At 59.6% G+C, this 23,793-nt stretch overlaps 1 protein-coding gene across 3 annotated transcripts in view; it reads left to right on the forward strand.

Annotated features, from left to right (window-relative positions):
- Positions 1-23,793, forward strand: part of NEK6 (NIMA related kinase 6) — an 86,403-nt gene that overhangs the window by 57,931 nt on the left and 4,679 nt on the right. For all 3 annotated transcript variants that reach the window (XM_043566893.1, XM_043566895.1, XM_043566894.1), the window contains exons 5-9: positions 128-238; positions 4,605-4,713; positions 5,105-5,212; positions 15,142-15,236; positions 23,363-23,476. In XM_043566893.1, the coding sequence (XP_043422828.1) occupies positions 128-238; positions 4,605-4,713; positions 5,105-5,212; positions 15,142-15,236; positions 23,363-23,476 (537 nt within the window). The remainder of the gene's footprint in view (positions 1-127; positions 239-4,604; positions 4,714-5,104; positions 5,213-15,141; positions 15,237-23,362; positions 23,477-23,793) is intronic.

Here is a 23,793-nt window from a genome sequence, read left to right on the forward strand (position 1 = left end):
GACACTCCCCTGTGTAGCAAAGCCAGGGCCCTGCTAATGAATACGTGCTGTGAGCCAGCACGGGGCAGGCGCTAGGCTGGACCGGCCCTCATTGGTTCTGCCTCCCCCTCTTTCTCTCTTTGGACAGCAACTAAACCATCCCAACATCATCAAGTATTTGGACTCGTTTATTGAGGACAACGAGCTGAACATTGTGCTGGAGCTGGCCGATGCGGGTGACCTCTCGCAGATGATCAAGGTGAGTGAGGCCGGCAGGCAGGCCGGCCCCGGGGGCCGTCCAGACACAGGGAGCCCAGGATCAGGCAGCCCCTCGGCCTGGGGTCTTTGCTGCTGTGGCCTCGGGTGGAGGCTGTCCACCAGGGCCACTCAGCCTCCCTGGCCAGTGCCTCACAGGCCTCAGCCGTGGCCTGGAGGGTGCCCGCTCAGGCTCTGGGAGAGGGTCAGCCATGGACAGAAAGCACGCCTCTGGCTGTCCCCACTGCCCCAGGCTGCCCACAGGCTGCCTCACGGTAGAAACAGGGATAGAACCCCATGTTAGGTCAGACCCCAGCTCACAGAATCTGGGAAAAGGTGTTGTGCGTCCAACTTTCCAAAGGGAAAACTAAGCCCAGAAAGGCTAAGAGACTTACCCGAGGATACCCAGTAACACGGGGGATAGCGCCGTGCCTGTGTGGCGCCGCTCTCTGTTTCCTAGCCAGGGCCTCCAGGCATCAGCACCCAAGTGATCCCCCTGGGGCCGCTCCGGCGCTGGAGGGACACCTCACTCCATGCAGTGGCTGAGGCGGGGGTCTCTGAGAGGTTGAATGACTTACCAGGTCTGGCTCTTGCTCTGTGTCCCACGGCAGCCCCCATACTGCCCTACCCCCACTGCCCCCCATCCTGAGGCCCAGGCCCAGGCCCAGGCCAACCGAGACTCTGGACTCAGGAACCATCACAGCTCCATTGCTGGAGCACCTCCTGTGAGCCACAACCGTGCTGAGCACACACATCACTCACTAAGCACACACCGTCCTCAGCAGAGCTCAGAGAGGTTTAGTGGCCTGCCTGAGGCCACACAGCCTCTCTGTGGGACCCCCAAGCCCCAGCCCTCAGCCCCCCACCCCGCTCTGTGCTCCTCCCTCAAGGCCCTGACTTCCCTGCTGGCTTGACCAGCCTGCAGGCTGTTGGCCATGGGCCCCCACCGCCTCCTTCCCCCAGCCCAGTCCATCTGCTTCTGAGCGAGGCCAGCTACACCGGAGCCCCCACCTTGCTCCCGGCAACACTTGCAAAAGGGGCCAGACATGGGTTTTCCGTCTTTCCCACCAGGCGCTGGGGATTGAGCAATTGCTCAGCGCTTGCTCTTCTGAAATCTGGCTCCTAGGAATTCGGGCGTCGTTGGGAAGCGGCATTACTTGAGCTGTTATCACCTGCTTTTATATTTTCGTTGACATATTAATGTGTTTGCCGGGATGTTAATCTCCACACAGATCCCTGGTGGGAACAGATGTGCTCTATCATGTCTTAGTTCTTCCTTCTCCCCCCCACCCCCCCACCCTGTGTTTCTCCTTCACATGTCGTTCTCTTGCTGAACACACACGCATCCAGCACCCGCTGGGTGCCGAGACCTAGGCGTGGGTGCTGCCCTCAGGGAGCTTGCCTTCTAACAGGAGGGCAGACCCATGAACAAAAAGTCACAAGTCCATGTGAGCGAGCCAAGTTCAGGACCTGTGGGAGCCAGGGAAGGCTTCCTGGAGGAGGTGGCCTGAGCTGAGACCTGAAGGAGACAGCGCAGGGGGGGAAGGGGGTGTTGTGGCAGAACACCTTGCAAGAACCCAGTGGGATGAGCAGTCCAGAGTCCACAAAGTACTGGGTGAGGTGGAGGCAGGGAGTGCGGGGGGAGGTGGGGCAGTCAGGTCGCCCAGGGCCTCACCGTCTGGGCCCAGGATTCGAGACCTTGCCCCAAGGTCAGCAGGGAGCTTCCACGGGACTCATGGTGGGGAATAGATATGGTTTGTATGGTGTTCTAGAAGAAAGACTAGATGCCCAGCAGAAGGTGGGGTGGAGGGTGGGAGTGGAATCCGTGAGCAGGAGGTGGAGGGGAGACAGAGGAAGGGCCCTGGGACGTGGCCCATGGCGAGGGTGCTGCACCCTGAAGCCCCTGCAGACCCCAGGCCCCTTGCAGCATCTCAGTCAGCAGAGCGGGGCTGGAATCAAACAGTCGGGGGTTGGCGACTGGGCAAATCAAACCCCTTGCCCACAAAGCCCGGTTTCCATCTCTGTCCTGGGGGTGCGTGAGGGACTGTGGGGTGGGGGAGGGGGGTGCTGGGTACGGGGCTGGGTGCAGGCTCCTTCCGGGTGAAAGAGAGAAGGGAGGCGTGTGGGTGTCCAGCACCTTGTGCCTGGCCTGGGGGGTGGGGTGCCCCCTCCCCAGCTGCCCTCCCCTTCTCCCTGGCCTCCTCAGGGCCCACACCAGCCCAGAGATCAAGTTGGTCACATACCCGCCGGGTTTCTGGGGGACGGCCTCCCGGCCCCATCTCAGGAGCCCTCCCCTCCTGACACGGTACCTCCTCTCCCTCGGTCACAGGGCCCTCCCCCGTGCCTGTTCCTGTTCCCTCTGCTGCAGTGCCAGCCGCTTCCCCTGCAGGGCCCTGGCTGGGTGCTGCCCCCAGCAAGCGGGAGAGGCAGGGCAGGAGAGACACCCTCGGTCTGGAGGCAGACACACCTGCTAGACCCTCCTCCCTTGGCGGGAAGGGGGCCTTATGCCTCAGTTTCCCCATCTGTAATACGCTCTTCACGACGCCTGGGACTTGGTAGGAGCTCAGTTTCCCCGAGTGGCCTTTCCCACTCTCTGGCTGCCTCTGGGTACTGAGGGGAGCTGGGGACCTTGCCGGGGCCCCAGGCCAGGCTGCACCACGGCCGCCCCATTGGGCTAGCCTGAAGGCTACTGGCCTAGGCCCTGTGTCCCAAGGGCCCGCAGCCTCAGGCCAAGCAGTGCCACCACCGCCACAGCGCCAACGTTATTTATGACGGACAGTGAAGCTGAGAGTTGCCGCCACCCCAAAACCCACCAGAGACTCTGCGCCTTCCTGCTAAATGTCACACGGCGCTTACAGGACGTGACATTTAGAAAAGCACCATTCGCAGCCGAGCTTAAAAGCTGTAATGAGGATTAACCAACATCACAGCGTAAACAACGTTCCAGCCCAACCCACCACAGAGACCCGGGGCAGCGTGGAGGGGAGTGGGGTCCTGCGCCAGCGGTCTGTGCTGGGAGCCTCGGCAGCTCACCCGTGAGGTCCCTGTCCCAGAATGGAGCCTCGGGAGAGCCTCATGGGGCTTTACTGCCAGGCCAGGGGCTTTCGGCCATGACCGTCCCATTGTCGGAGGTGCCCAGATCAAGTCCCCGCTCTGGCACTCCAGCTGCGTGACCTTGGGCAAGTTCCTGAACCTCTCTGAGCTCAGTCCCTCATCCGGTGGTTACCGGTGTCATTCAGAGTTAATTAGGGTTAAGAGCTTGGCCCTGGGAGGTTGGGGTTGAGCCCCTTACCAGCTACTGTGTGGCCCTTGGTTTCCTCGTGTGTAAGAAGGGTGCGGTCACTCCTGCTGAGGGCCCAGCACAGTGGCTGCACAAGGTGGGTGCTTACCCGTGTGAGCCCAGGTCCTGTCTTCCGCCACAAACTCCCTTCCCTAGGCCAGGAGCGTGTCCTGGGGCGGCCACTGTCTTCCCTGCACCCAAGCAGCTGCCCGAACAAATGGGCCTATGGCTTCGCCTCTGGCTGCTTTGGAAAAGGTGGTTGTTCTGGAGCAAAAAGCCTCTGAACAAAAACCCAGTACTCAGGTTAACGGTGTGCGTGAGTCACTGCCCCACCCCCCACGCCACCCCTCAGGCCTGGCTCACAGGAGACTCCCCGGAGGGACATGGGTGAGGACCTCTTCCCCGTGTGCTCCTTCCGGGACCTTTGGTTACCTACGGCTCACTCAGTGCAGCTTGGGTGGCATTTTGGGTTTCGTTCTGTTTTCTGGAGCATTAAATATGTTTTTTCAGGCAATGAAGTAGATTAGTGCCTGTTGAAACTGGGGGGTCCTTTCAAGAATGCCCTGCCATTTCCTTGCTGCACTGAGATTTGCCGGTTCCCGGGGACAGGGCAGCTGGGATTTAACCACCAGGCATCGGGTACCCCCATTCTGGGCCAAGCTGGGGCGAGGGGCAGACAGAGTCCGTGCCTATCTGCTCCAGCAAGGAGCTTCCCCATCAGGCTGTGTGGGAGACGGGCATGTGTCCGGAAAATGCCAGGAAAAGTGTGATTGAGAGAAGCCTTCAAGATGCAGACCAGGCATCCGTTCTGCAAAGTCCTCTAGGACCTTCACTCTGGGCCAGACCTGCTCCACCCGCAGGGAGGTCAGCGCTGGGTGGGGGCGGACCGGTGGCCACGGAGGGCCGTCTGGGGCTGAAGTGTAGACGGGAGCACAGCACCCTCTGTTCCAGATGTATTGTTTGTTCAGCAGCCTGACCACCCGCCCCCGTGCCAGGTGCCAGCTACCACTGGGGACAGGACAGGGGCACTGCCCCGTGGCCACCTCCCTTGTGGCCCGTCCCCCAGGCCTGTCTGTCTTCCCCACTGCAGTACTTTAAGAAGCAGAAGCGGCTCATCCCCGAGAGGACGGTGTGGAAGTACTTCGCACAGCTGTGCAGCGCCGTGGAACACATGCACTCTCGCCGGGTGATGCACCGAGGTACGCGTCCACCAGAGCCCGCGGGGTGCGGGCACCGCCACTCCCCCGCCCAGAGCCCGCGGGGTCCGGGCACTGCCACTCCCCCCCAGAGCCCGCGGGTGGGGGGGGGGTGCTGGGCACCCCTGGGGCCCAGGAGGCAGCGTTCCGTGCTCTGGGGAGAATGGTCTGGGGACATCCGTGAGGAAGCTGGACCACTTTGTACTCCCCGGACAGGGGCGTGTGAGCATCTTGCCTGGCCTTCGGGGAGTCCGGGAGTCCAGCCCAGGGCCTCGCACGTGCCCATTCTCTGATTCCCCCGAGGACCCGCAAGATGCTCGACACCGTGGGTCCTACCCTACCCGCCACCCCCCTCAACTTCTGCCCCCACACCAGCTGCCTTCTTCCTCTGTAGACATCAAGCCTGCCAACGTGTTCATCACGGCCACGGGCGTCGTGAAGCTTGGTGACCTCGGCCTGGGTCGCTTCTTCAGCTCCGAGACCACCGCAGCCCACTCCCTAGGTAAGGAGCCTGTGCACACATCCCAGCAGCGGCTGGCGGTCCTGGGCGACCCTGTGGGGAGATGCGAATGTTCACCACACAGGGCCTTTGGTCCGTTAACGCAGGAACTTACCTTCCTGAGCCCTAGTCTTTACTCACCTCTTCACCACAGTGACCCAGAGCGGGGCGAACTGAGAGGCCTCGGATTGGGGTCCCCTGCGTCCTCACACTGCCTCGCCGCCCGTTCCAGGAAAGCACGGCAGAGCCCGTCCGGGACGGCGGTCCCGTCTTTCTCTTTCTCCCGTCGTGTTCCATCCCATGGATGCCCCACGCTCGGTCCAGTCCTCCTGGTGGGGGACACTGGCACTCTTTCAGGTTTTGGCTTTTACACGGCAGTTTTGAAGCCGCAGGGACCAGGTTACCAGGGTCTCACCCAGCAGGAGGTGACATTGTCGCTGGACTGTGAAGGGTGCAGGGGAGCTTGTGGTGCAGGGAGCAGGGGACGGGTGAGCCGGAGAGTGGGGAGCGCGGGGGCGCCGCAGACGGGGGCGCCTAAGCGCCAGGCTCGCTGGGGCGGTACCGTTCCTGGAGTTGGAGAGCACCTGAGGGCTGGGCTTGGGGATATACTTGGGCACGCATGGGTTTCGGGTTCCGTGAAGCAATGCCAGTTCCGAATCCATACACCGGGTATGTGACTGGGTATGAAACGTGGAATGTTGGAGGATGAGGAGTTTTCATTTGATTAGGAAAGAGAAACCGGGAGGCCCCCAGTGGAACACAGACGTGGGGGTCCCCTGTGCGTTACAGCAGGGCATATCCGCATTTAACCAGGGCTGGTGGGAAGGATGCAGATATGGCAGGGGCATCCTGCTCCCAGCGAGCCTGTCCCTGGTTCTTGGAGGTGGCGTTCGCCGGGGAAGGTGCTCCTGAGGCTTACCTGCCCTGTGAAGGCCAACTCCCTCCCTTGGGAACGACTCTTTTCTCCGCGGCCCCAGCCCGTGTGTCCCCTACCCTCTCCCCAAGTGCCTGCGGCATGCTGTGAGTACAGACAGCAGCTTCTGGTGACAGCGAGGTGTTCTCCCGGAGACACACTTTCCTGGTGGAATCTGTCACTGTTCATACAGGTCCCGATGGCTTAGAGGCTTTCGGGTAAAGCACACGATCAGGAGAAGTGCACTAAGAGATCAGCAGCTCCGACCTGAGCGAGTGTGTGTGTGTGTGTGTGTGTGTGTGTGTGTCTGAATGTGGGGTGTGGGCAGGGCTTGAAAGGACGTCCCCTGCGTTTATGACACTTTACTCACACCTCCAATAGCCGTGAGGGTCCACAGGACCCTTCCTTTGTGCCAACGAGGAATCTGGAACCTGGGAGCTTGAGGGATTCTTCTGAGTCACATAGCAGCAGAGCCAGGACTCGAACACGGGCCTCTCCTCCGGAGCCCACGCTTCCTCCAGAAGACCAGGGCTGGGCCGTGGAAGCTGTGCTGGCTCTCCCTCCAGAGCCCCCCAGCCTGCCGTGCCGAGAGGAAGCCTTGTTCCCTGGTCCCCTCAGACCCTTCCTTATGAAAATCAGTGCTTCGGTGGGTTTGGGACTGTTTACCTCTCTGGTTTAAGAGCTTCAAAAGGCCAGACACTCAAGGGCAACTGTCAAAGAGAAGAGTTAAAGCCACTGCCTCTGTCCCCTGTCAGTCAGGTCCCTCCTCTCGGTCCCTCCACGGAGGAGACTGCGCGCTCGTCAGAGCCAGTTAAGATCACATCATTAGGAACGGGCAGAAATACGGGCTCGTCCGACAGTGTGAGTTTATCGACTCGGACTGGTGCACTTATTATATTAATGAGAAGGAATTGGAACTGGGGAAAAGGCTGCTTGCTAGGCCGGGGTCTTCCCGAGGCCTCCGAGCAGCGACCGGGGCCCAGTGGTGGATGGAAGGAGCCCTCCTGGGGCCTTGTGCCCGTGTCCAGGGGACGCCAGGGAGCTGAGAGGCCGCAGGGGGCTTGGCGAGGCCCTGCCCCCAGGACCACTCTCAGAACCGAGGGCTGGGCTCCACCACAAGACGGCACAGAGCTGAAACCCAGGGCCCGAAGTCCCCCCCCCCCCCCGACGTGGGAGAAAGGCCCCCTCTCCACAGTGCGGGTCTGCCACAGCTAAGTCTCCTGCACACATTTGCTCCGGCAAGATATCAGACTAATTGCCGTTGCATCGTGACTCAGAAAGGGACTCGGGGGTCAGGGCTCCTTCACGCCCCGCGCGTGAGTATGAATTATGTATCCGCTGTCCCTGCACACCTACTATGTGGGGATGCGGTGGCGGGAGCCACGTTACCCTGGCAACCACCTCCTCTCCTGAGGCTGCTGACCCCCTGGCAAGGCTTATGCAAATCGCATCCCCTTCTGCCTCTCCCTCCCCCGGGCCCCTCCCCGCCTCTGTATTTGCTAACACGAGGCTGGCATGAAAGGGCATTAGTCATGCCATGGCCGGGCTGACAGGTGCGGTACCCAGCGGTGGCAGAGCGGCTGCCTCGGTGTCAGGAATAGGAGCCGTAATTAGAGCGCGGAACAGAATGAGCGTCAGACGAATTACCAGGCAGCAGATCATATTTGTCAGGAAGGATTGCATACATAAAAATTAAGTGACAGTACACGCCGGCGTAATGAAAGAAAAATGAAAGATTTGCCCATACACAGCTCACAAGCTACAAGCAAGTGTCTGGCTCCGAGCAACGGCGGCAGCTGCAAGACAAATTGTAGGGCTGGGAGAGCAGGCCCTGCTTGTTCGGCGGCAGTGACGGGGCGGCCGCAGGCTGGGATCAGGGGTGGGCAGGGAGGCAGCCTGTGCCCAGGGCGCGTGCCGGGCCTCAGCCACCTCGCAGGGTCCGAGTGGGGGCAGCCCAGACAGGTACAGCGGTCAGGGCGCACTGGCTTTCCCAGGCTGTCAACCCCTGGCCTGACCACAGGGCAGAACTTCCTTCCTTCTCCCTTCTCCTGGCCGACCGCCCTGGCCCAGGGCTGGGTGCTGGAGATGGGATCCCGCAGCCTTCCCTGCTCTCAGGAGGCCCCCAGACACAGCCAGTCCCAGGGTGGTGTGGGAAGGGGCAGGCAAAACTGTCCCCTGAGGGCCCCTGTGTGCGGGCTGGGTGCCGGGCTCCTGTCTCTAAACTGTGCCCTGACCAGCCCTGGGGGGGTCCGGGGCCACGCCCGATCCTCCCAGGGCTGCCCCTTTGCTTCTGTTTTCTGTAATCACCGACCTCACCGAAGACGTGAGTTAACAAAGAAGACAAGGCTTAAAAGATGTCTGAAACATGTGTGGCTTTTTAAAAAGTCAGCCCAGACGAGGTTTATTATCTCCATTTGACAGATGAGGAAACTGAGGCCTAGAGGGAGGGATACCACATCCCTGTAGTCACCTGGCCCGCAGGGACTAGAGCTCCTTGAGATGTCCGCTCCTCTCCAGGCACACCCACGGCATCCTGGGAAATGGGCTTGAGTCCAGATGAGCTTTCTGGGTGCCCAGCCACTCAGGGGAGAAGCTCATCTACCCTCCCGGCAGGGCTGCAGGCAGGGAGGATGGCCTCCGGTCCTTGCCACGCTGACAGTCCCGTGAGCGTGCCCACGCTTGGCACCGGGTGGGCCCTGGGGAACAGCTGCTGAGTGGGCACACGGACCTCACAGCCAAGCGCCCCTGGGGGCCCCGCTTCGTGTAGATACGTCCCCTGGGCCACCTCCTGCCCGTTCCAGCAGCCGGGACGCTTGGGAGTAACTGGCCTAGAGAACCTGCTTCGGCAGGTACATCTGGTTTCTGAACTCTGATCTGGTGGAGGTCCCGGGAGATCACACCTGGCTGGCAAGGGGCACCTGGCTTGTCTGCCACACCCTGGCATTTTTCAGGGCACAGGCTGTTCCTGGTTGAGCTGACACCAGAGAGGGAAGGAGAGGGTCTCAAGAGGACAGCACAGGAAGATGGGATCCTGCCTGGGAAGCAAACTGCAGCTCACCTGTTTGTCCGCCCATTCACCTGGCCGGCTCTGTGCCAGGCCGGCCCCGGCCCGCTCACCAGGAAGGCCCCTGCTCTCTGGAACTTACAGCCTGGGGGCGGGAGGGGGGGCAGGATGCAGAATCCACTTAGAGTCTCCCCCGTCCTAGTGCAGTTCTAATAATTGTACCCCGGGTGTTACGGGCGACAGTGCTGCAGCCTTCCTGGGGGAGGGGAGCATCCCCGTCCATTAACAAAGGAGGAAGCCTGGGTGCCGCCAGGTGAGCACCTTCGCGGTGCCCGCGGGGTGCTCCAGCCAGAGCCCGAAGCGCGGCCGCCCGCCTTCCCATCTGACACCCCCGGGCCGTCTTGGGTGAGACCCTAACACCTGGATAACAGGGTGCTGCACAGAGTGGCAGGGAGGTGCCTATGTGGCTGCCCAAAGATCCAGTGTCGCGGGGAGCGGGGACAGTCTGGAGAGGCCTCGAATGCCAGGCTGAGGACCTGGCCTTTCTCCCTTGGGGGGATAAGAAGCCAGCTGGGCATGGGGGGCAGGGGCCCCCGCCTTGGGGCAGAGGAAGGGTGGGAATAGGCAGGACAGGGAGGGCCAAGCCAGTCGGTGGGTGGAGGGGAGGGGAGCACTCTCAGGATGTGGGGCCTGGTTGGATGTTGGGGGTGGGGAGGGAGTTTCACAAGACAGGTCACAGTGAGATGGAAATGTGGGTCACAGGGCCCAGCCCGGAGGGAGCCAGCCACTCCTTGGGTTCCGGAATCTGGTCCTCACTCCCTCCTGTGTTCTTCCCCCACTCCCTCACTTGCTCGCTCGCTTTGCCCCCTCCCCCGCCCTCCTGGCTGCAGTCCACCTCTCCCTCTTGGGGCCCGAGGGGGCCTCCCAGAGCCCCTCCACCTGCACCGGTGGGTCAGTTGTCCTGTCCCTGTTTTCCAGAGAGAGAAGCCAAGGCTCCACGAGGTGGAGCGGAGGCCTCCGGGGACCCTCAAGTGCAACCCCTCTGTTGCACCACTGGGGAAACTGAGGCTGGGAGAGAGAATTTCAGTTCCCTCCTGCTGAGGGGTTGAAGCGCGTGCCGCCTCGAGTCCATGCGGTCCCCACCTCTGCCGCCACGATTGCACTCGGGGTCCCAGCCCCCAGTCACACCTGGCAGGTGGGTGTCCGGCGGGGACCCCCATCTCTCCAGCCATTTTCAAAACTGCCGAGTGGGGAAGAAGTGCAGCCCACAGACGCCAGCGTCTCCTTCATGTGAAATCTTTGCCTTTTTCATATCTAATGAACACGTTTCAAACACGGCAAGCATCTCCAGACGCAGCAAAGTTTGTTTTGACAGGAGTGGCGCATCTCTGGGATGCGGCCCCTTTAATCAGCCTCCGCTTTGAGGTCCCACGTTCTCCTCTGATATCCACCCGGTTTGAAATCCGGGAGTTCTAGGCAAAGACGCGGGGAAGGTCGGGTTTGTTAGGCTCCTGTTTCATACGCCAGCTCCGTCCCCCACTGCGAGGAGTGAGGGTGGGGGCTGGCTGGGATCTGGCGGGGCTGGGGCTCCAATGGGAAGGCTGCTGGAAGGGGGCTTGGGCCCGCCTGAGTGTCTCAGAGTCTGCGCTGCTGCTTTGCTGGCAGTGACCAGGGGCCCCTGGGGCAGGACTGGGGACCCAGTCGGCTGTGGCCTTCAGGGCCCCTCCTCTTGTTGGCTTCTCCCAGTCTTCCCCAGAATCACCGCTCCCTTGGGGCTTGGGATGCATCCTCCAGGGCCAGCCGCAAGCTTGGGATTTCTTTGAAGTGTCTCATTTTATCTTTCAAACTCATGCAAGTTGTGCATTGTGCTTCGTTGCGTTTGAGTATCTGTTGTCAGTATAGAAAGCAGGTCTTACAGACTTATTCCCAGGAAAAGCTGACAAAACAGGAAGAGGTGCTGTGTTCACCCAGCGCAAGCTGAGCACCCCAACTTTAAGGCTCACGGGTGGGGTCAAGAGATCTGGAGAATCGGCCCAGGGGTGGGGGCACGAGGACCCAGTGCCCAGCGGGGACAGGCCAGATTTCCCTAAGTTAACACTTCGTAAGCTTGGTTGCTCCACAGGTGTCTTGGCATCTGAAAGCATAACCATGGGGGGTGGGCAGCCCCCCCAGACTGTGACATGTGTCAGCATCTCCCCGGAGCTAGGGAGAGATGCCGTGTCCCGAGCGCTGGCCCCAGAGATTCTGATCCCACAGGTCTGGGGATGGGCCGGGGTCCACGTTTTTAACAGGTTTCTACAAGTGATTCAGCTGCAGCTCCTGGTCACCCCAGCCTTTCTCTGTGTCCTTCTAGATACTTTCGGGGACTGGAAACTCACTACTTCCTGATGGGCCCACTCCTGGGAGGGCCCAGCACAACATCAAGGCTCAGTTAACACTGGATGCAGGACAGATGAATGGGTGGACTGATGGATAGATGAACAGACCATAGATAGACTGATGGATGGGTAGATAAGCAGACAATAGATGGGTGATTATGGATGGATGGATGGATGGACAGGCAGATGGATAGAATCTGCAGCACTGGCATCTTAGAAGAAAGTCCACGTTCATCTGGGTGTTTGCCTTTCCCCCGCACTGTGGAAACGGGTAGAAGCAGAAGGAGCCATGGAGAGGTTGGAGGTTGGGTGCAGCATGGGAGAGAAGGGGTGCTCCCTGACCTTTCTTTCCCCACGTTCCCCAAGGCCTTCACCACAGGCAGGCCCGAGGAGGGAGAAAGTGGTGACGGAAAAGAGGGACAACCCAGAAGTCCAGGCCTCACCGAGCAGCTAGCTTTCCCTGGCTGGGGGAGGGGCAGCCTACCTGGACAGCATGTGCAAAGGCACAGAGGTGAACTGAAGAGCAGGTAGGGTTGGGCTGGGGTGGCAGTATGGGGGTCTCAAGCAGGGGCCGGGCACTCGAAGTTTTCTCTTTCAGGTGGGCCTGGCCACGCTGCAGGGCATCTGTCCCAAGTTGCTTCCGTAGAGGCCCAGGTGTAGGGGTGAAATGTGGCCAGGAGTGGACACTGCTGTCCCTCGCTGAGGGACAGGGCCCCTGACCTCCATCCACAGCCTTCCTGGTGCCAGAGTCCCTTACCGTCTGGTCTGAGAGCTGGTCATCCACTTCGTATTTGCCCATTCATTTTGCTCCCTCGTGACCAGAATATACAAGAGGTTGCATATAGGACGCCGTCTCTCCAACATGCATTTAAGTGATGGCTGCTGCCCTTGCTGAGGACTGCTGCCATCCAAGGGTGTTGGTGTCCACATACAGCACCAACCAGTAGGCTCCTCCACGGCAGTACATTAAACAGGCGGTGCATTAGGCTGCAAGAAAAAGGTGTTAACAGTGACGCGAGGACGGATTCATTGACTGTGTGAGTAGGCACTTAGAAGATGCCCCCCGGGGCCTGGTCCTGCACAGGGCACCGGGACCCTTTGGTTAACAAGGTCCTGCCCCAGGGCGCTCAAGCCCAGAGCAGGGCTTCCCATCACTCTTCACAGCCTTTACAAGTTGGCCATGGTAAGTCCTCATCCGTCTCCAATGACTTGAGAAAACGCTAGAAGGTAATCAAGTTTTCAAACAGCTAAACTTTTCAATGTAAAGGACCGTCCTCGAGTTTGAGATTGTGAGTTCTCCCACTTATTCTAGTGTTAAACTGCCTTCTCTTTTTATAATAATAGTGCCACTAACTGGAAGTTGGGGTTTTGTACTTTTAAAACCACCTTACCTGGCAAAATCAAAGTTGCCCCAGCATGTCTTTGGCCCACGAGTTTCTGAAGCCTGGGCCCCTGGTTTAGGGCACCTGTCGTTTTCCAGCTCACTGAAAGGCCTGTTCTCCCTCAGGGTCGCGCATGTTTTGTGACGCAGGACATCCTTCCATCGCAGGTCACAAGCCACATGTCAGGCTCAGCCTCTGCCGAGCTGGACTCCGGCTCCCTTTTTTTTTTTTTTAAAGTTTATTTATTTTTGAGAGAGAGAGAGAATGAACGGGGCGGGGTGGGGGGGCAGAGAGAGAGGGAGACACAGAATCCGAAGCAGGCTCCAGGCTCCGAGCTTCCGCACAGAGCCTGACGCGGGGCTCGAACTCCCAAACTGTGAGATCATGACCTGAGCTGAAGTCGGACGCTTAATCGACTGAGCCACCCAGGCGCCCCTGGACTCCGGCTCCTTACACAGACTCTGGCTGGAGCAGCAGCAGCCACCATCATGTCCAGATGGCATCTGCAGGCCAGTGGAAATGTTCTCTGTGTAGCAACCTTTAAGGTCTATTGCAAAGCATCCAGGACAGTCATCCTCCGAATGGACTGGGATCAGAGTCTCAGACCACAGATCTGTTTACAAATCCTGGCTCTGGGCCCCTCCTCCGCCCCGCCAAAGCAGCCCCTCTGCTGCAGTTTGCATGCCTCTGGTGATGAGGAGCTCACCTCCTCTCAGGAAACCCTCTCATCTTTGTACAATTAATTCCGCATCGTCAAGGGTGTGCCCCCTCTGCTTTTTAACTGAATTCTCACGTATATACATATCCTGTTCTTGATAAAAATGGAATCAGATAGCGCATGCCCTTCTGTCACGGTTGCTTTCACTCAACACCGTGTCTGCGAGATCGATCGGTTTCGTGGCTCCTGTTTGTTGATGTTTACTGTTCCATTGTGTGAACAGGCCACGTTCGCAATTTATCCATTCTAGCGTCGATTGGCTTTTGTTTCTAGTTTCTGGCTATCGTGACTAAAGCCACTTTGCACATTCTTGATCGTGGCTCTTGATGGACAGAAGCACTCATTTTTCTTGGACATTGACCTGGGAACAGACCTGGCAGGTTATGGGATCAGCAGCGTTTTCAGCTCGATAGATGGTTTTCCAAGGTGGGTGTACTATTTTTTTGTCCCCATCGGCAATACGCGAGGGTTCCAGTTGCCCCCCCCACACACATCATCAGGCTTGGTTTATATCTGTCTTTTTAACTTTAACCTCAGGTGGGTGGATGGTGGTAATTTGCTATGCTTTTAATCTGTGTTGCCTTGATGAGTAATGAGACAAATATCATTTCATGTGCTTATTGGCCGCTTGGAAATTCTCTTTTGTGAAGTGCCCTTTCAAGCCTTTTGCTAACTTGAGAGAGGGGGGTTGTTTGTCTTCTACTTACTGAATTATAGATGCTTTAAAATATTCTGTGTATGGGGCCGTTGTTGGGTATATGTATGGAAGGACTGATTTCTTCCAGCCTGCAGCTTGCCTTGACTCTCTAAATGGTCTTTTGGGGAACTGAAGTCCGTAATTTTAGTGAAGTCCAATTTATCAGTCTTTTCTTTTATGGTTACTATCTTTTCTGTCCTCGGTTTGATTTAAGACATCTTGGCCAACCCCAAGTCTGGACATGCCGTTTGGTGCCAGCCAAGGGTAGTGGCTAAGAGCTCACTTCCTGGAGCCTAAAGATCTGTGTTTGAACCGTAGTCCCGCCGCTTTTCTGAGCCTCCATTTCCCCATCTGTAAAGTGGGTATGCCTCCTTGGGGGACTGTTAGGAACACGAATGTTAGGTCAGCATTAACAGGTTTTGGGTGTTTTTTTTTTTTTCCTTCCCACTGTTGAGAAATCTGGACTCTTCTAGGATTCAAGCACTCACCCTAAAGGACATTTGATCATTTGCTTTCCAGAGCCTGGCCACTGCATCCCACACCCCCAGGCCCTTGGCAGAAACACTGTCCCCAGCTGCCCAGCCCCCAGGCTGATTCTCAGGTCCGAGGAGGTCCCTGTCCCCAGGGGCTTTAGCACCCTACCCGGTGTGGGAGCTCCAGTCCTGTCCAGCGTCTCCTCTGGCTGAGGAGGGACAGGCGGAGAGCGAGAGGGGGCTGCCCAGGCGCCCGGGGAGACCAAGGCTGGATCTCTCCCCGGCCTCCACACCTTCCCCTCCCCCTTACGTCCTTCCCCACACAGAGCATAAGCACCCACCCCTCTTCCGTCTTCCTGTGTTGCAGTGGGGACGCCGTACTACATGTCCCCGGAGAGGATCCACGAGTATGGCTACAACTTCAAGTCCGACATCTGGTCTCTGGGCTGTTTGCTGTATGAGGTGAGTGTCTGCCTCACGGCTCAGCGGCGTTCAGGGAGGCACGCGTGTCAGGGACCCAGCCGGGGCAGGGCTCCCCCGACCAGCTCAAGGTGGGAACCCAGGGATGTACGGCGTCCACCTGTGACATGGGCACCATCCGGGTCCTGTCCCCTTCACCCCACTCAGCCCATCGTCTGCCTGAGTAACACCGTTGGGCTGGAGGACATTGTTAGATGTGTGACCAGTGGCAGACTGGGTTCCATGCCACCCTTGGGCAGCTCAGAGGGAGACAGACTAGAAACGGAGTCCAGTGTCTGCTTGTGGCACAGGCAGGGGGTCTGGTTGCCCCAGTTTCCCTGGTAACCAGGGTGCTCCTGTCCACTGTTTGACATTCACCCATGCCTCAGGCTTCTGTTGGGGACAGAAGGGGTCAGCTCTGGCCCGTGCTTCCGAAGCCCTCGCCACAGAGGGTGTCCACACTCTCCCGGGCTCAGCAATATGGGTCTCACCAAAGACCACTGTTCCCTCCCGTGAGCCATGAAATGGAGCCACCAAATGGCCACTTCCAGATGTGGTGGTCAATCTGGATGGAAGGACGGGAATATTTCTTTTTTTTTTTTTAATTTTTTTTTCAACGTTTATTTATTTTTGGGACAGAGAGAGACAGAGCATGAACGGGGAGGGGCAGAGAGAGAGGGAGACACAGAATCGGAAACAGGCTCCAGGCTCTGAGCCATCAGCCCAGAGCCTGACGCGGGGCTCGAACTCACGGACCGCGAGATCGTGACCTGGCTGAAGTCGGATGCTTAACCGACTGCGCCACCCAGGCGCCCCAGGACGGGAATATTTCTGAGTCTTGGCAGGCTCAGACATGAGACGCCATGAACAAATAGAAGCTCCCGCTCATTCTGGCCAGCCACCCTTGGGGGTCTGGGAGCACAAGCCATTCTTAGCCATGAAGCTGTTGCAGCCGCCAGTGGGAGGGCAGGGGGCCTGAGCCCTCCCGTGTCTTCACGCTGGCAGCCACACCCTCCAGCACCCTGGCCCTGGCCCCGTCGTGCTGGGCAGCTCTGGGATTCTGTGCATCCTGCTGAGCCCGCCTCTCCATCTGTAAAATGGGAATAGTACCCATCCTGCACCGTCACCGTCCAGATAAATGCAACAACAGATGTGAAAGGCTTTGACAATCCTCCAAGGGCCAGGAGACCAGAAAGCACGGTTTGCTTTCAAAATTGGAACCTTGATTATTTTTCTGCTTTCCCCGGAGCTGACTTGAGCACATGTGGGGTCTGGCTCAGAAGTGAGAAGCTGAAGAGGCCCCTTATCACGCTGACGTGGCCCGTGACCGCCAGGGCGGCGACGCTCAAGGTAGCAGCCAGGGGCCACCGGGAGTGTGTGGGTGTCACGGAGACTGGTTTCTTGGCTTCCTTGGGACTGTTGCCTCTGGGAATTGACCTCACAGTCCTTGGGCGTGAACTTAAGGAAAAAGCTGCCCGCTGCTGATCCACGTGGGGACCGTGGTTGCCTCTGTGGTCAGGGCCTTTGGCAGTAGGGTCCCCCCTCCCCACGTTACTGATTGAGACTCTGAGGTCAAAACTGATCCCTTTGCAAGGTTGAAACTTCACAGCAACTCAAATGCTTTTAAGAGCAGCAGACATTTCATTTTAAATAAGCAACCTAGTGGTTAAAGAGGAAGCCAGGTGGCATTTGTGCCTGGGACCCCCTTCTCCCGGGGGTCAGCAGTGTGGGCCACCCACGGTGTCATCTTGAAGGTCTGAGGGGGAGTCGGACCCTGACTGTCAGAGATGGGGAGCAGACCTGCTTTCCGGGACCCCACAGGGCATCTGTTGTGGGAGGAATTCTTTTAATGGCCACCAAACGGGAGCAGCCGGGGTGTGGTGGTGCCCACCTGGTGGCCGCAGTGGATCAGGGAGCACAGGGCAGTTCCTGGCCCCCTCAGGCGGAAGAGGGCTGCGTTCTGTATCCTTCCCCGTCCCTGTCTCCCTCCACAGCCCGGCTGCCGTGGGGTTTGGGAGTCAGAGTGGTTGAGCAGGGGGGTGGGCGGTGACCTTGGGAAGGACAGTGGGTGCGGGAGGGAATGTGGAGGGGAATTGGCGTCTTTAGCAACAAGAGAAAAGAGATGAAAGTCGGAACTCTCCTCAGCAAGGATGACAGGAAAGGAAAGAAACCCGCTTTTACTGGGTGCCCCACGTGCCTGCACATTCGTAATGGCCCCAGAGGGCTTGTTCGGTTGCGTTTTGCCTACAACGAATGAAAGCCAGGTGGGCAAAGCTCCGGAGTCTCAGAATCTCTGGCACCGGGATCTGCCTCCCAAGATGAATCATGACTTCGGGGTCTCTCCAGCCATCTCTCCAAGTACAGTCTCTTCTTCAGGTGAACACCAGGGCCACCAGGGCTAAGGCCAGTGACAAAGCCAAGCCCACCCTCCCCGGGCTCCGTGCTCCTGTACCCACAGCCCTGCCCCCCCTGCCCCTCTGAGGAGGGGGTTCCAGCCCCCCACTAACCGGGCGTCGTCCACCCCGGGGTCAGTCTTCAGGGGGCCGGGCTGCCGCTCCCGGTCTCCCAGGACCAGGCAGATGCCCTCCGCGTAGCAGGGGGCAGGGCGTGCGAGTTTGAATCCGACTGTGCACACGTGTGCATGCAGCTAACTCACATGGCTGCTGCGGTAATTTGGGTGAGAGCGCGCAGGATCCTGGTGTGGGGCCACTTTGGGCAGAAGGACCTGCGTTCAGAGCTCAGCTGCCCCCTCACCCCATGAAGGCCCTGGGGCAAGTCAGCGTCTCCTTCCAGGAGCTTCCGTCGCCCCAGTACAAAATGGGGTCACACCGTCCCTTGCTGTGAGGCACCAACAGAGCGTGGCTCAGAGAAAGCCCTCTGGCAATGGCAGGCAGGTCACTGAAGTTCATTATCCCCCACCCCTGCCCCCCCCCCCACCACCACCCGCTGCCTGGAGCTGCTGACCCAGTGCAGGCCGATCAGTTGGCATCTACTCCACAACTGGCCACATTTCCCTTTTTGCTTTGGCCAGCAGGAAACCAGAGTGCAGCTTGGCCCCCTTTTCCATGGAGGACTCAGCTTTGTCCCCCTGCCCTCATGGATATCGTCCCTGGTCCAGATGGTTTGGTCCTCTTATTTTTCCATTCCAGGCTTGGGATTTCCGTAAGCCGCTTCCTACCTCTGTGAACCCCGAGGGTCTGCAAACATAAACAGACAGACACGCAGGCCGCCGACCAGGGTGTGAGCCCAGGGTGGGTGCGGCAGGCAGCAGGCTCATCTCCCCGGGGCCAGAGGGTGGCAGCTGGCTCCCTGTGCTTGTGCCAAGCCCCGGGCACAGAGCCGCCCTGCTCCCTGCCCGAGCCTTTGTCTCGGCTTCTGGAGGCCGATGCCCACCCAGGCCCGCCACACTCGGCCCGTGGGTTCCCGGTAGGCGGTCCTCTGGGTCTCGGTGGCACCTAAACACGCGTCTAAACAAGGCAGCGTCCGCGTTTGTGGCTCACCAGCACCAGTCTCTCGTTCGGCCGAGCTGATTTACATGTCGGCAGGATGGGGGGCCGCACAGCTGGCAGCCGGGGAGGGACGTGTTGGCAGTGGGAGGTCAATGAAATCAGTCAAGTCCTTCGGGCATTGACATCCTTGGGGACAGCGGGCACTGATCTAAGGACCTGGGCCTCCCACAGAAGAGGGCTAGTGTGGCTGATGTGGCCAGCCGTGGCCAGCCTCTCAGAGGATGTCAGGCGGCAGGGGCTCTGCTGCAGGACACCACCCCTCTCCCCACACCCCCGGCCCCGCGGGGAGCGGATGTTTTCCCAGCAGACAGGGAGGGAGATGCATCTGTGCCCAGGGCTTGGTAATTGGGAGGAAGCATCCCGCAGACACGGCTGGAGCTCCCGCTAAGCAGCCTGTGGTGGGTTCCAGGAGCGCCGGCGAGAGGAGCTGTCACAGAGGCTCCGCGCCCACGCAGCCCCTCCAGACCACATCTGAGGATTCGGCATGGCTCCGGAGGGACACACCTGAGCCCAGTGGGGGCGGGGGGCGCGTGAGGTCTGGGGCAACAGCACAGAGCGAGAGAAAACCTGCCCGATGCGGCCAGGCCTGCCCTTCCCGGAGCCCCAGCATGGACTGGAAGTCTCAAAAGCCCCCCGTGTGAGTTTCCTCTGGCTGCTGTAACAGGTTATCACGAAGTCGAAAACAACATTATCCGCTTACCGTTCTGGGGGCCGGAAATCCAGAATCGATTTCAGTGGACAGCACGTGTTGGTGAGGCTGGTTCCTTCTCCAGGTTCTAGGGAGAGCCCGTTTCCTTGCCTTTTCCATGGAAAATAGGTGACCTGCATTCCTTGGCTCGTGACCCCCTCCCATAGCACTCTGGCGACACGTCTCCTCCTCTGCAGTCAAATCCCCCTCAGCCTCCCTCATGTAAGGACACTTGTGGTTACATATAGGACCCACTTGGACCACCCAGAAGAACCTGCCATCTGGGGTACTTAATTCGATCACATCTGCTGACTCCCTTTTGGAATTTAAGGTAACACGTTCACAGGCTTCAAGGATTAAGAGACAGACGTTTCTGGGAGCCTTTATTCAGCCCACCATGCCCCTTTCACGGCATCCCCGTATCCAGGGAGGAACTCCTGAGGTCACTTTAAGATGCTGATGTTGGACCCGTGGCTAGTGAGGAGCTGCCACAAAGCACCGGCTTGTGTCCCCCAGGAGTGGGCGCAAACCGGGATCTGTCTTGAAAAGGTCAGCACCAGGAGAAACCGGCCAATTGGCTCAGCAGCGGGGAGCCCCGCCAGGCCAGCGCCGCCCGGGACGTTGGGGTGAATCAGGGAAATCACGTTAGGCCAGTCCCTGCCTGGCTCTGTGGGAGGAAACTGAGGCTCGGAGAAGTGGAGAGACTTCCCAGGGTCACACAGCAGGAAAGTGGCCAGGATGGGCGCTTGTCCCCAGGCTGCCTGTCAGAGCCCACTCCCCTGTGGACAGGAGCCAGGCCCTGGCCACACAGGACGGGCAGGCCTTCTGGAGTAGGCACCCCTGGTGGAGAAAGGGACCCGGGCCTCTGCCCAGAGCCCCTGGGAGACGAAAGACCAGGTAGTGAGGAGCCAGGTGCCCCAAGTGACTTCAGCAGCCTCCCCTCTGTCCCAGAGATGCTGGGGCTTGGCCTTGTTAGAAGGCCCGGGGCTTTGTTTTCACTACAGTCCGGCGGACTGCCTGGGCTCTGCGGAATTTATTTATTTACACGAGAGCTCAGCTCTGAAGCACGAGCTAAAGGAATTGGCTCATCCGGTGCCAGCCTCAGGATCTTCGGCAGGGGACCTTCTCGCAGCAGCCTCAAGGGACTGAGACCCAGCAAGAAAGCAGTCGGGGAGACAGACTAAGAATCAGCCGCCCCTGGCGCAGAGGCGCGTTTGGAATCATGGCTTGACCCAGAGCGTGGTCCTGCTGCCCTTTACCTCGTGGCGGAACAGGGCCGCAGACCGCTTGGTGATTGGCCTCTAGGAGACACTAGGTGACAAGATGGGCGTCGGAGGCCCCGACAGAGCAGGAGTCAAAGGCAGTTGCCCTTCTTCCTGTGACATCTCAGATCGCACACCAGTCTCTCCGAGCACCCCCCGCGGGGGCGAGTGCCGGCACTCTCCCAGGTCCCCGGTCGTGTGTCATCCCGATAACACTGCAGAGGGACAGTTCTGCATTTGAGGAGCAGCGCTGAGAGCCACGGCTCCGGCAGCCCTGACAGACAGCCAGGATCGGCCCCAAATGGCGATTCCTCCTCCGCGTCGCCCGTGCAGACGTGGGTGGTCGCCGGTGCGAGGATCTCGTCGTTCGGGGTAATCGTTCTAATCCCAGCCTCTCGGGCAGCCCGAGGTTCCTTCACAGCCCAGTGCCCTGATCCGGGTGGAAGGCCCAGGGCCCGCAGCTGGAGGGGCAGCGGTGGGGGGACGTCGCTGCCACTAGAATCTGCCTGTGTGGATGGAGAAGCCGCTGTCAGCGGGGAGGCCGGTGGGGAGGGCTTCCCTGGTGGAGCCGCTGCCGACCCCGGTCAGGCCTGTGTGGGAGGATGCCGGAAAGGAGGCAGGGGTGCGCTGAAGGCCACCAATTTCTGGGGCCCTTTTGGACTCCTAAACAGCAAGGTTCGTGCAGACCAGGTTGGCTCGTCGAAGGGCTTCACCAGCCTCCCAGCTCCAACACATGGAAAGCCAGGGCCTGTGTTAGTGGACCAACATTTTAAATGTCCTTTCTACTCTGAGCAGAAACACTTTCCAGGAAAATCTGTCTTAATCATCTAGCCACGACTCGCGGGGCACGCAGATCACCCCGAGTGACCGCCCCGGAGCCTCAGCTGCTCTCCGCTGTGGCAACAGATGTCCTTTTGAAGCTGCCCAATTAACCCTTTGCACCCGAGGCTCTCATTTTAACTATTGGAAACGCATCGCCCGAGCGATGCCATTTTGCACACTCAGTGGTAAAGCCAGCTCCCTGTCAGGCTGGCGGAGCCTGCGGCGGGCAGGGCCTCCACGTACACAGCCTTCCCTGCCGAGGACCAGGGCCACTCCCCGCAGCCCTCCTCAGGGGGGGTCGGAGTCCCTGGTCATGGGAGGAGGGGTGAGGCCGGCCCTAAACGTCCACCTGAAAGCTCGAGCGTGGCCCAGGCACCTGGGCGCACAGGTGCCGCCCCGGGCAGACGCCTGGACCGGGGTCAGAGGAAACCAGTCTCCAGGTCACGCTCGGCTGCTTCCCCAAAGGCCGTGTGTAGACCCAAGGATGCTGCCTAGGTCTGAAGCCCCCTGGGCCCTCCTGAAGGAGGCCTCCCTGCCCTGGAGGCCGCCAGACCTGTTCACGGGGGTGAACAGAGGATGGGGGGCAGACTGGGACACTAAAGCTAGCGGGCACCCATAAACCCAGCACCCATGGGCTCCTTCCTGCCCTGAGATCACGCTTGCTGGCCTGTCCTCCGGGGCCCGAGGACAAGTGAGGAGTCCTCGGGTAGCCCAGTGCCCCGGCCAAGGAGTCTGCACAGAGTGGCCTTGGCAGCCCGGCTCCTCGAAGGGAACCGAGGCCAAACGGACGGGCAGGCACAATTACCCAAGGGCACTTCATCAGCGGGAGGCGTTGGGCCATCTCTCGGAGGCAGGCGACAGTGAGTGGGAGTGACAAGAAGCACTTGAATCCCATCGTGGATGAATCAGCAGATGGGGCCGGCGGGCCCTGAACTGGGCCGCCACGCGGCTGCCTGACGGAGCCGCCCGTAGCTCCCACGTACCCCCTCTGAAGACACCCCGCCAGTAGAGCCCTGAACGGTCGGGGTGGGGAGTCCAGGAAGCCCCAGCTCCTGGCACCTCTGGTGCCAGCCACACCTCACCAAAGCCCTGTGCGTGGAGCGTCTTTCCGTTTTATGGACGAAGAGACCAGAGGGCAGAAGACAGAAGACACAGCAGGCAGAGCGCAGAGCCGGGCACTTGCTTCCACCCTGGAGCTTCTGCCGAGCGGAGGGTCCCAGGCCCCTGCCGTCGGCGGCCAACGGCCAGCCTTCTTCCTCCCGCCCCTCCTCCCTGATGATGTCTGGGCGTCCAGCTTCCACAGAGAACCCTGAACTCGCAGCTAGCGAAATAGCCAGCATGCAAACCAAAGCCTTACCTCCCCACCACCCCCCAACACGCTAGTCCTCGGGTAAGTAATTCCCTGAATGTACTCCTCGGACATCCTCCCACGGGTGTCTTTGGAATTGCTTCTTAGAAGTAGAAGACAGGGTACCAGAGCGGGCCTGCTGGGCCCCGATCCCGGTGAGCAGAGCCTCTTTCCGTCTGCCGGCGCGGCACGCACGGCCAAAACTCAGGCCTTGGGAGCTGAGGTGTGAGGCGGGGTGTGCCTGCCCGCGGCTCCACCCGCCTCGTTGCCCTTCGGGTTTTGTCACTGAAACCTTGTGCCGCTTGCTTTGCTTATATGACAAGGATCACGTTAAAACTGCTGCTTTCTATTGAATCCCAGGTTCGTCGGGGTTGTGAAGACAGCCTGCCCGACAGTCGCAGCAAGGACCAGAGAAGGACCGTACGGCCATCCGGAGCGGTCCCTTTTGTCCCCGGACCTCAGGGCTGCAAACTCATGCCTCTCACCCTCTCCCCTTGCAGATGGCAGCTCTCCAGAGCCCCTTCTATGGAGATAAAATGAACCTCTTCTCCCTCTGTCAGAAGATCGAGCAATGTGACTACCCACCTCTCCCTGGAGAACATTACTCTGAGAAGGTGGGTTTGCTGTCACCAGACCTGGGGACTCCGATGGCCAGCAGTGGCTCACGAGCAGAGGCATCTTGTGGGGTTGAGCGGGGGTTCACCTCGCCGGGTGGACATTTCTGGGAAAGCGACTCAGTGAGGGGGCAAAGTAGATTAGTTTTACGGGAGAGGTTTCACAGACACCAGTGTGGGCCCCCAGCAGCAGTCTGTGGCCTGCCCACCGGCACCGAATCCAGCAGGAGCTGGCCGGGGAGGCCCCGTGGGCACACTTCTGCCCATTTGGCTCCCAACCCGGTGCTTGAGTGGGACGCTCGCTGCTGCGGGTCGCG

Source organism: Prionailurus bengalensis, chromosome D4 (genome assembly GCF_016509475.1).
Source record: "Prionailurus bengalensis isolate Pbe53 chromosome D4, Fcat_Pben_1.1_paternal_pri, whole genome shotgun sequence".
Lineage (NCBI taxonomy): Eukaryota > Metazoa > Chordata > Mammalia > Carnivora > Felidae > Prionailurus > Prionailurus bengalensis.